At 38.1% G+C, this 12,692-nt stretch overlaps 1 protein-coding gene across 1 annotated transcript in view; it reads left to right on the forward strand.

Moving 5' to 3' along the window:
* The window catches only part of ST8SIA6 (ST8 alpha-N-acetyl-neuraminide alpha-2,8-sialyltransferase 6), a 221,542-nt gene that overhangs the window by 169,695 nt on the left and 39,155 nt on the right, over positions 1-12,692 (forward strand). Inside the window, exon 4 of the mRNA XM_004380560.2 lies at positions 1,910-1,996. Within this exon, the coding sequence (XP_004380617.1) occupies positions 1,910-1,996 (87 nt within the window). The remainder of the gene's footprint in view (positions 1-1,909; positions 1,997-12,692) is intronic.

The following is a 12,692-nucleotide window of genomic DNA, read 5'->3' on the forward strand; positions in this document are numbered from 1 at the left end:
ACACTTGGTGTACTAGGACAAGTCCTAGACACATGGGAGTGTGCTGAACGTGTTAAGGTTGGAAGCTCGTGTGCAAATAAAAAACTATTTTTTCCTTCCTTTGGTTGCTCTGTTTATTTCCGTGTCATTCTCCTTTAATATTTAGCAAAGTCTTTTGAGATTTTCAGCTTTTCTCAGCTGGGCCGAGGGAAACTGTTTTTGATTCATGTTAGCAGCATCAGAGAAGGGAGAGAAACCCAAGAGGAAAGTAAATTTCAGGGACAAAGGAGTTGCTAGGTTGGCCACTTTCATCCCCTATAAGAGAGACCTCCTTTCAGAGATAACCTTGGGGGGATCTGCATTTTACTGTATGGGGGCAGTGGAGTGATATTCCCTGACAAGGCTCTTCCTTCCCCACCCCTCCACCAAAGTATACTGTATCTCATTGATGGAGAGCCTTGATCTCAAATTTCTGGAAACTAATTTCTAGGATATGGGGGTGGTTCAGTGTAAGAATTCTCCCCTTCTGTGTGGGAGACCTGGGTTTGATTCCCAGCCAATGCACCGCATGCACAGCCACCACCCAGTGTCACTGGAGGCTTATGTGTTGCTATGATGCTGAACAGGTTCCAGCAGAGCTTCCAGATTAAGATAGACTAGAAAAAAGGCCTGGCAATCTACTTCTGAAAACCAGCCATTGAAAACCCTATGGATCACAAAGGTCAGATCTCCAACCATTCACAGGGATGGTACAGGACTGGGCAGTGTTTCATTTCATTGTGCATGTGGTTGCCATGAGTCAGGGCTGACTTAACAGCAGCTAACAGCAACAATTGCTAAGATAGCTGATAGGAGATCTCAGGGTTTTCTCACTCACAAAGATATTTGCGTTTTAAATGAGAGCCTTAAAGACTAAAGGATATTCCGTGCCAAAGGAGTTAATGCTTAATGATGGAATTTCAGGTAAAGGAAACCTACTGGGGTCTAGGACCTACTCAGTGCTTCTTAAACTGCACCACAAGTGTGATACGAATTATGTGCCCATGGATTTTTATGCCAGTATACACCTCTCTCTCTCATTTTTTTTTTTACACATTACTTCTCCTTTATTCTACTTATTTTTTTAGTTGCATAAAACAGCATCTATAAAATTATATCATGGGACCTGTCACATTTAGAGATGTAATATATTTGACAATTACAACACAAAGGAGGGTGAGGGAATGAAGCTATCTTGAGTAAGAAAATGACATCAAATTATAACTCCAATCCATGGGAAGAAATGAAGAGAACTGGAAACGGTAAATAAGAAAGATTTATAAATACATTTATTTTTTTCTCTTTTCTTTTCCTCTTTTGTTTAAAAGACATAAGATAACATAGAGCAACAAATATAACATTGTATTGTTAGGTTTGTAACATATACAGATGTAATACAGTATACATCTCTCTTAACACAATCTGGCTTTTAAATGTACTGTTCAGAATTAAAATTTAAGATTGCTTTGGGGGAAATTTTATCTATACATCCCAAGGTAACTGTCAGCTTAGAGTCTGAAAAAATGATAATCTATATATTTCTGGTGAGTATAAAGTATAAAGTACATATTTATTTGTCAATAAACTAAAGCTAAAGTTAAATGATCTTAAGATCTGTATTGAGTAGGTATGTTGTCATGTTTTGTTTATAATTCTAGATTTGGTTTATGATATGTGCAAATTACAAATCCCTAAATCAATATCATATTTCTTTGAAAAGCATATGATCCTAGAGTTTTGTATATTTACTTATTTCTACTTCATCTTAGTCAGAAAATGTTAGAGGGCTACAATGAGTAGATTATAAAAGTCACTTCCAAGAGGACTTAAATGTGTGCTTTGCCATATGTGAGATCTTGATTTTCTAATTTCATTGACATTTAACTTTTAGGTATTCAGAGGATGACTACCTTCAGATTATCAAAAATATACACAGCTGTCCATGGAAACGACAAGCAGAAGAATATGAGAATTTTAGGTAAAAAAAAAAAAAAAAACATAAATAATATGGGAGAAAAATGTTTAGTGTATCTGTTTTCTAGGGAAAATAGGCATCATGTTGTTTAAACAAAAGTAGAAGGGGTTACCTGGCAGTCAGGATGATTAATTCTAAGACTCTCCCCTGGTATTCCTGTGTATTTGATACTATTAACCTTACCCAACCTTTCCATTCCATCGGCATCTCTGGTATAGAAATTGGTGTTATATTTAAAAAAAAAAACCCATTGCCGTCAAGTCGATTCCAACCCATAACAACCTTAGAGGATGGAGTAGAATTGCCCTATAGGGTTTCCAAGGAGCGCCTGGTGGATTCAAACTGCCAACCTTTGGGTTAGTAGCCGAACTCTTAACCACTACCATCACCAGGGTTTCCGGTGTTATATTACTGGAATTAATTTTAAAAATTCTAAATTCAAAAGAAATTTTTGTTGCATGGTTTATAGATGTGGCTCTTCTTTTTTGTTCTGTTTATATTCGGTATGTGTATATACGGGGATACCTGGCATCACAACGGTTAAGTGCTTAGCTGCTAACAGAATTGGCGGTTCAAACCCACCCAGCAGCTCTTTGGGAGACAGATATGACCATCTGCTTCCATAAAGATTACAGCCTAGAAAACCCCATGGGGCCGTTCTACTTTGTCCCATGGGGTCACTGAGTCAGAATCAACTCAATGGTATCCAATAACACCAACATGTATATACATATGTATGAATGCATGTATGTATGTCTTATTGTAAACAATATGTAATAGCATTAGGGAATGTTTGGAAAACATAGAGGAAAAAAATATCCATAATTCCATCCCTTTACAACAAAAACTATTTTTGTTCCTACATCTTCTCTTTCAGATTTTCTCATTAGTTTTTTAAAACAGGCATCATTAAGGAACAGGAATTACTCAAGGTAATAACCTGGGGAGGAGCCTTCAACCTGACAAAACCAGGCTGTTTGTTGGTGATTATAGAGCTCTTTGCTGTGCTTGGATGACTTGTAGCCCACCCAAAAGAAATATATTTTGTTAAAGTAATATACTATGAGTTATGGCTACTTATCTGGTACCTACCCCCTCACCACCACCCCATCCCCACACAAGCACATTGTCTGTGTGCTTACCTGGTCTAGATTGCTCTGCTTTTATTGCCACATTCTGATTCTGTTCTTTGATGTGCATCCCACACAGGTTTTATCCTGTGTCAGATTATTTTACTGTTATCCAGAGATATTTATCTTTACCTATTCATGTTTTCAAAATTCACTTGAAGTATCAAGCCTTTTAAAAATCTTATTAAAGAGACCTGCCGAAAACCAAACCTGTTGAGTCCATTCTGACTCATGGCGACTCTATAGGACAGAGTAGAACTAGCCCATAGGGCAGAGTAGAACTGCCCCCATAATCTTATGCGAGCAGACTGCCGCATCTTTCTCCCACAGAGCAGCTGGTGGGTTCTAACCGCTGACCTTTCAGTTAGTAGCTGAGCGCTTAACCACTGCACCACCAGGGCTTCCAAAGAGACCTTACTTTCCCCTAAAATACTCTAAGAAATATCTCTGCTTGGTTCTGTTTATTGTGGGATAGCGGCTCTTCCTGTTTGCAGGATGCTGTAGCTCTGCCTGTCCCTGCTTCAGCCACTGTACACTGGTGGCCTTGGACCACTGTCTTTGATTCTGCTGCCAGCATGAGAGGGCTTCTGTCCAGTTCCCATTGGATGAAAGAGTAACTTTCTGATTGGGTCCAAGCTAAAAGTGAGTATCTTCCTGCTGCTGGGTAGATGGAGACCCTGGATAGTGCAGATGGTTAATGCACTCTGCTGCCGGCTGAAAGGTTGAAGGTTGGAATCCATCCAGAGACACCTTGGAAGATAGACCTGGTAATCTACTTCTAAAAAATCAGCCACTGAAAACCCTACGGAGCACAGTTCTGCTGTGACACACATAGGGTCGCCATGAGTTGCAATCAACAGCAACTGGGATACTAAGCATATACGTGGATGTCAGGATTACGTGTAGGCTATCGTAAGCATCTTTCCTAACCTTGACGTTTGAGGGTGAGGGGTGGGAAAGGGGATTTCTGCTTAACTATTTCATTTCCAGAATATTTTATGCTACGCAGTCCTACTTAGTACTGGATTTGGGAGATCCTGGTGACAGGGAGACCAGATAGACTATTGCACAGACAATGGTAACCTAAATGAACACAGGGTCAGTGGGTGGCCTTTATGGATGTTCAGGACAGGCAAAAAAGGAAAAGGAAGATATTGAGAGATTGAGGATCAATCCAAGATGATTAGCTAGAAATACTCGATGAGTAGTGACACCAGTAATCAAAGCAGCATACAGGAGCGTCTACTTCTGGCTGTTAAATTGATTCAGATCAAGCCTTTTTAAAATAATATAAAGAATCAGACAAAGTATACTAAAACACATTTGAAGGCATAGGAGATCTACCAAGGGAGTGAGAATTTATAGGACCAGGATCAAGAAGAAGAGGGAAGCCAAGGGAGGTGAGGCAAGCATCTGGGGCTGCTTTTTCTCAAACGAACCTGCCTATTCCAAAAGCAACAGCATGACTGTGAGACTGAAAAACTAAGCAATCACATGGGGCTGGTGGCACAACAGAGGTGGGGTCTGCCAAAGAGGAGGTGCCAAGGAGGGGGAGGCTTTGTATCTGGACCCATAAGGGCTACACCCTATGTCTTAGTTTCTTAGTGTTGCTATAACAAAATACCACAAGTGGGTGGCCTTAACAAACAGAAATTTATTTTCTCAGAGTTTAGGAGGCTAGAAGTCTGAATTCAGGGTACCAGCTCTAGGGGAAGGCTGTCTCTTTTCTGTCAGCTCTGGGGGAAAGTCCTTGTCTCTTTTCAGCTTCTGTTCCTCGGTGTTTTTTTGGTGATGTTCCTGTGGCATGTACCTTCCCCTCCGCTTATGCTTCCTTCTCGGTACCTAATCTGCTCTTCTTATATCTCAAAGGTGACTGGTTTAAGAGACACCCTACAGTGATATGGTCTTATTAACATAACAAAGAAAGTCCTATTCCTAAATGGGATTATATCCAAGGGTATACGGTTTAGGATTTACAACAATATTTTGGGGACCCTGGAAAAGTCCTTCAAAAGGACTGAAGCCCAAATTAGAATCATTCCATCCTCTATTGGATTGAGGAGATCTTCCCTTAGCCTGGATGCCTGATGAAAACAAAAGTAAATCCTCTCTGAGTGAGACAGAACCCCCACAGTGCTGCATTCTTTACCTGGCTTCCTCCCTTACAGTGTGGTATTGCAAAATCGGTTCCTTTTCTGGCTCCACCCCCCTCAGCTTTGCATTTGAATCTTGCTTTTGCTTGGAGGTTATATATAAATCCCACTGCACCTGTGTAGTATGATTAAAATGTTGCTGATGTAACTTGTATGAACTTTCACTTGTAAACTCCTTTAAAAGTAACCTGCCTGCCTGCCCTTGGTGAGCAGCCTTGACAGCAGTAAGCACCAACTGACTCTATTTCCTTGTACAACGAAATAAAGGTGCCTTTTTTGTTCTCCCACCTCAGTCTCTCGTTTATTGGCCAATATGAGTCATACCAAGAACCTGGGGTTTCCACGCAGTGACATGGAGAAAGATAGCCTCATTCAGAGCCTCAGATATCTCTCCAAGTTTTCACACATTACCTCTGACTTGATTTAAAAATATGTCTATTGGCTACCACTACTAACCACTCTGACAGGGATCACAATAGTGGGTCCCAGGCAGAGTGGGAGAAAAATGTAGAACACAATTCAAATTCACAAAAAAAAAAAAAAAAAAGACCAGACTCACTGGTCTGACGGTGACTGGAGGAACCCCAGAGATTATGGCCCCCAGACACCCTGCTAACTCAGAATTTAAGCCACTCCCGAAGCCCACCTTTCAGCCAAAGATTAGACAGGCCTATAAAATAAACAATAACACACGTGAGAAGCGTGCTTCTTAGATCAGTCAAGTATACAAGACCGAATGGGCAACACCTGCCCGAAAGCAAAGACAAGAAAGCAGAAAGGGACAGGAAAACTGGATGGACACTGAGAACCCAGGGCGGAAAGGGAAAGGGGCAGAGTGCTGACATATTGTGAGGATTGCAACCAATGTCATAAAACAATTTGTGTATAAAATTTTTGAATGAAAAACTAATTTGCACAGTAAACTTTCAACTAAAACACAATAAAATTAAAAAAAAAACACATTGAGATACCACTTCACACCCACTAGGATGGATATTATAAAAATTTTTTAAATGGAAAATAACAAGTAAAAGTATATATACACATGTGTATATATACATATATATGTGTGTATATATATATGTGTGTATATATATATATATATAGTTGTGTTTGTTGCCGTCAAGTGGATTATGACCATGGTGACCCCGTGTTACAGAGTAGAACTGCTCCTGAGGGTTTTCTTGGCTGTAATCTTCGTGGAAGCAGATCACCAGGCCTTTTCTGCTGCAGTACTGCTGGGCAGGTTTGAACTGCCAACTTTTTGGTTAGCAGTGAAGCACAAACCATTTACACCCAGGAACTTCTAAAAATATATATGTTCTCTATTAAATTTTTTTCTTCCTTCCCTTCCTTCCTTTCCTTCTTTCTTTTTTAAACATAAGTCAGGAGTCTCTGCAAATCCAAAGCTGTGTGAGTCACTGCTGCAGATTATGATGAATATAAGTGTATAGACTGATTGTATGCAGACAGAACAGCCGTCTTTACCTTAGTGCCATCTCAGTATAAAAAGTGAATCAGTAACCCTGACGATTACCCAACTGCCTATTCATCTCTTCCAGGGCCAATTTAAGTAGACATCTGGGGCTATAACACTTACTGTTTGTTGTCATTCAGAAGAACAGCCATGGTGACATTTATTTACTTAAATATTTATTATATTGTAATGTTCTTTTATGGGCATATTTGTAAAACGAGTTATATAAACTCTCAACAGAAGTCTATGCAATTAAATCATAACAAACAATCCACTTTCCTAAATATTTACTAATATACCTGGCCAAATCTGGGGAGTCTCTGGATTATTTATAAATCTGGCGTTATAAAAATGTCCCTGATTTTTACGGTTGTCAATTAGCTAAATAGTTTTCCATTCCATTTATTCATAGCATTTTATACAAAATTGAAAAAAAGTGAAACGTAAGCTTTAAAGAGGTGGTAGTATTCTTTTAGCAGCAATTTCAAAAGTTACCTTAAATTCTAAAGAATACGAGCAAGTGAATATATTTTAAATTCATCCGCAACCTGATTGTTGAAGCTTCCAACAGTTGACACCTGGGGCCTATTTGAAAATTCTGGGACTCCTGTGGTCATGTGATCTAAAAATAGCTCTTTTAAAAAGTGATTTTTCTTAAATAAATATGCTACTTGCTAGCGAAGGGGGTGAAATTTATTCATCAACAAGTATCTGCTGAGGTTTACTAAGTCAACCCTCTCAGTGTCTAGTACGGTGCCTGGCACAAAGTAGAGACTCACTAAATATATGTTAAATAAATGAGTACAGGGAAACAAACAAAAGAAATGCAAGATTTTGTTACTGACTTCGAAGGATTCATAGTCAGTTTGGAGAGACCGGAAATATGAATATTTATGAGTTAGTGTCAAAATAAATGATTTAGACAAATACTGTAAGATCACTATGGGATATAATTTCTTGAAATGTTTTGTGGAAAGAGACAAGCTATAGATATCAGGAACCCTATAGAGATATTCCTAGCAAGGGAATGACATGATTAATTTATGTTTTATGTAAAGTACTGTTGTTATTGTTAGCTGCTGCCAAGTTGGCACGCAGCTCACGGCAGCCTCATGTACAACGGAACAGAATGTTGCCCAGTCCTGTGCCATCCCCGTGATCAATTGCAGATTGGACCATTGAGATACATAGAATTTGTATTGGCTGATTTTCAGAAGTAAGTCACCAGACGTTTCTTCCTAGGGAAAGCATACTGTCAGCATAATGCTATGTGAGCTGAGGTGGTAGGAGGGAATGAGTAGGCTGAAGTCAGGCGGAGCAGTTAGGGGCTGGTTAAAGAAGGGTGACTATAGGGTAATGAGGACCTAAGACATCAGTGGTAGCTATGAAAATATCAAGGGAAGGACGCTTGACTGTGAGCTCTTTGAGGGCACGGTATATTTTATTTATCTTCTATTCTCTAGTGCCTAGCCCATAGATGATACGCAGTAAATAGCTGTAGTATGCATGCCTGACGATTTGGCAGGAATTGGTTGCTTATTGACTCCCAGTTTTCTAATTGAAGGAGAAGAAAAAGAGTCAAAAACAAATGAAAAATTTTGGATCTGATTGATTAGTAGTGGTACTGCTGATAAATAGAAAGATTTTGAAGGAAAATTGCCTTCAAGAAGATAAGCCCATTTTGGACAGGCTGTGTTTGAGCTGACATTGGGACAACCAGATGCAGAAGGCCATTACCTGGTCTAGGACAAATACCAATGCTAAGAAAAAAATTGCCTCTCCCAAAAAAGAAAAGCCACCGCAGTTTAAAACTGTTTTTTGTTTTTTGTTTTTGTTATTGTTACTGTTTTGTTTTTATGTAAGAAAATATGGCTCTTTAAAAACTTATCTTCTCAGCGGTCCTTTTTTCCCCACTATGACAGTGTTGAGCCCTGGTGGCACAGTGGGTAAGAGCTCAGCTGCTAACCAAAAGGTCTTCAGTTCAAATTCACCAGCTGCTTCTTGGAAACCCTACAGGGCAGTTCTACTCTGCCCTATAAGGTCGCTATGAGTCATAATCGACTCGATGGCAACGGGTTTGGTTTTTTCGTTTGTTTGTTTATGATAGTATTTGCCCTCTTTTTATAGATTCCTAAACTTTTACTCATTAATCATTTAATTGTGGGTCTGAGAACTTGTAGCCTGGGGTTCGAGTCCCTAACTTCTCTGGGCCTTTACCTGGAAACATGAGAGTTTTAACTAGAGAGAGAGATTCTTAATCTGAGGTTCATGTCAGTGGTCGTATAAACAGCCCCCTAAATTATATGTGAAATTTTGTACTTGTTTCTGGGAAAGGGATCCGGTGACTTTCAACAGATTCTCAAGGAGTCTATGACCCCCTCAAAAGGACAAAAGTGTTTCTAAGAACTCCTCCAGATCTGAGGCTCTGTTTGCTTTGGGATTTGATTTGCTTGTTTCACCTTCCATTTAGGCATGGTTGTCACAAGCTTGTCCCTGGGTGGTGCAAACTGTTAACGAACTTGGCTGCTAACTGAAAAGTTGGCAGTTTGAGTCTACTCGAGGTGCCTCATAATAAAGGCCTGGTGACCTGCTTCCAAAAAATCAGCCATTGAAAACTCTGTAGGGCACAGTTCTACTGTGACACACATGGGGTCACCATAAGTCAGAATCCACTCGATGGCAATTGGTTTATCACAAGTTTAGGTGGGCACCTGGCTCAAATTTATCCGTTTTTGCCATTCATATATTCCAAGTTTCAGTTATGAATTGGCATTTTTGTGAGTTCTTAGTTGAACCTAGTTAAAGAGAGATTTAAGTAAGAGTTGAAGATATCCAAACTCCTTTCTTTTTTTCTTTGCATCTGATTTCATTTACATATAGCTGTACAAAACCAAGAATGTTGAGGTATCTGCATTTTGCTTTTAAAATCATTTATTGATTCTCTTATTACCGTTTTTCCCCCAAGCATAAGCCAATACATATGTAATTAAAAAACAAAAACAAAAAACCAAACCCAATTGCCATCAAGTCAAGTCTGACTCACAGCAACTCTATAGGACAGAGTAGAACTGCCCCACAGGGTTTCCAGGTAGCGACTGGTGGATTCAAACTGCTGACCTTTTGGTTAGCAGCCATAGCTCTCAAGCACTGTGCCACCAGGGCTCCGCTGGTATTTTAGTCTAAGGAATTATTGCTCTCGACATCTTCTACCTCTCATTTCTAGAAGCTGGGGGATAATAATTTGCTTGAGCATGACACGGAAATATTTAAGAATAACACTGGGATGCTTAAATTATATTATACATGATAGGAAACACCTCATGCTCCTCCTTCCCCGCTTTCTCTGCTTCACCCTTGAAGGCTCCTTTGTGAAGCTCTGGAAACTCCTAGTAAGCAGGTTTTATCCCAGGTAGAAGATCTTTAAGCTTCAGTAATTAGTCTTAGATTCCCTAGGTAACTTGCATGGTAATTACTGCATTAGCTTTCTTGAGTGGTTTTTTAACGTTAAAGAACTGTATTCATTTGTGTAACCAATTATGGAAATCAAATAGTTATACAAGCAACAATGCTTAAGTTTTATTTTACTTTCACATTTCTTTTCAGAAATACCCTCACAATTATTTCACTTTTCAATTTCTTTTACATCTTCTAATACCATTTGATTTCATAGACTGAGCTGGAATGCAAGGTGACTGAATTTTATCAACCCATTTACTGACAACTTAGTGGCAGAAAATAGCATGATTATGTAAAAGCACACATTTATTTTAAGACTCAGGCAAAGGAGATATCTTTCAAATTACCTTTAAAAGCAAGTATTTTGCTAGATGCCCATCAACAGACGAATGGATAAACAAACTATGGTACATACACACAATGGAGTACTATGCAAAGAGAAAGAACAACGATGAATCTGTGAAGCATCTCATAACATGGATGAAACTGGAGGACATTAAGCTGAGTGAAATAAGTTAATCACAAAAGGACAAATATTGTATGAGACCTCTATTGTAAAAACCCATAAAAAATTCACACGCAAAAAGTAACAATCTTTGTTGGTTACCAGGGATGGGAGGAAAAAAAAAAAAAAAAAGCAAATATTTTGTGCTTGATTACTTTGTTATGGATGACCATTATGTGAAAGCAATTTTATTAAATCTCAAATTATCCCCATAGGTTTGATTAAATCAAAGTTTCTTGAAAGTTATTCCTTTTTTTCCCTCTGCATTGGATATATATACATATAAAAAATTCTAATGATATATTAGTAGCATTAGATTTTCTAAAATATTTCGTTGATATTTCTAAAGTAATAATGGCAAATAATAATAATAGCCAGTGGGTTGCTTTCATTTTATTTGAACTCCTTGGAAAACATAGTGTTACACAAAATAAACTTACATCCCTTATTACATTTGTTAACTTTTTTATTACATGACGTTTATATTACTAAAACAGTGTCATTTAATGGTTTAGCTTTGTGAAAGAATATAAATTCTATAAATAAATACATGGATAAGTTAATCAATATTTTGTGAGAAATCGTAGCATTGCCAACCAAACTTAATTTAATCAACAAAATTTTTAGCTATCTTCTGAAATATTTCTCCAAAAGCAATAGTTATGGTTTGATTTTGGTTATCATTTTGCAAGCCTACACTTTTTTTTCTCATTCAACCTGCACTTATTGAACATCGTTACGTTTGGGCATTTTGTTCTGTAGCTCAGCTTTCTTGGGGAGAAGCAAAAGTCATCTCTATTAGGAACTTCTTTTGATTATTCAAGACTACTACTCCCCTACTCACCAGTCCCTTGAAATGTTTACTATTTAGGATTCATACAGGGTGACTATGATGATGGCTCTAGGCAATACATATGGACATATTTTTAATTCAAGAAGATGTGTGTACTTTATGATAGGTGTTTCGGGTCAGTTCTCAGGTTGAAGAAGCTTTTCCTCGGTTCCCCTGCATCGAGTCCATTTTTTGATGTTAATATCCTGTCATATCATCTTCTATTTGTCATGCTATACAGCATGCCTGTGCATTTAGAGAAGCAACAAAAGCCACACCATGTCATTACTTCTGCCAGATTTAATAATAGAAACTGGATCTTATACATTTAGGGACTATTTCCCCTCCTTAGTCTTCAGAATATAAACTTTACCACACACACAAAAAAATGCATTGAGCTCACCTGAGATTCACTGATTCTAAATTTTATTTCAAAATTTATCTCCCAAGTGGTATTCAGTATTGATTATATTGATTTTTGCTCCCATGTCAGATAAGCCTCCTTCTACACTGCCCTGCATTTCAAACTCTCTGCTCTTTATTATATTGGTTACACTGTCTTTGTTAGTACATTACATTGCTTCAACACTGGTACAATATCCAAGTATACAGATTTTTCTTCAGTGTTTCAATAATGCTCCTTCATTTCTGAGTTTTGTGTTTCAGTTGACTTCCTTTCTTCTGCTTTGACAATCATATTCCTTTATATTTTATTTTAGCTTGGTTTAGTTCTGTAGTCTACTCAAATATATGAGCTGATCATTCATAAACTTAAAAAAAAAACCAGTGCCCACAGTATCTATTAGGGGAAAAACTCAGTCATCTGAGCTGCTGACTGAATTTGATCTTTATTAATTCTCTTTCCTTAGACAGAAACTTGTGTTGATTTCATATTGAGCATTGGACCATATAACCCTCTTGATCATTTTTATGACTTCCAGGTTAGAAGCAGAATTTTGAGTAAGATGAGGTGTAACTAGGATCAACCTTTAGCAAAATTGCAAAGTATGTGAAGGGTTCATTCATTTATTTATTTTTTATTGTACTTTAGGTGAAGGTTTACAGAACAAATAGTTTCTCATTAAACAGTCAGTACACATATTGTTTTATGACATTGGTTAACAACCCCACGACATGTCAACCCTC

The sequence above is a fragment of the Trichechus manatus genome, unplaced genomic scaffold (genome assembly GCF_000243295.1).
Source record: "Trichechus manatus latirostris isolate Lorelei unplaced genomic scaffold, TriManLat1.0 scaffold00075, whole genome shotgun sequence".
In the NCBI taxonomy this organism is placed as follows: Eukaryota; Metazoa; Chordata; class Mammalia; order Sirenia; family Trichechidae; genus Trichechus; species Trichechus manatus.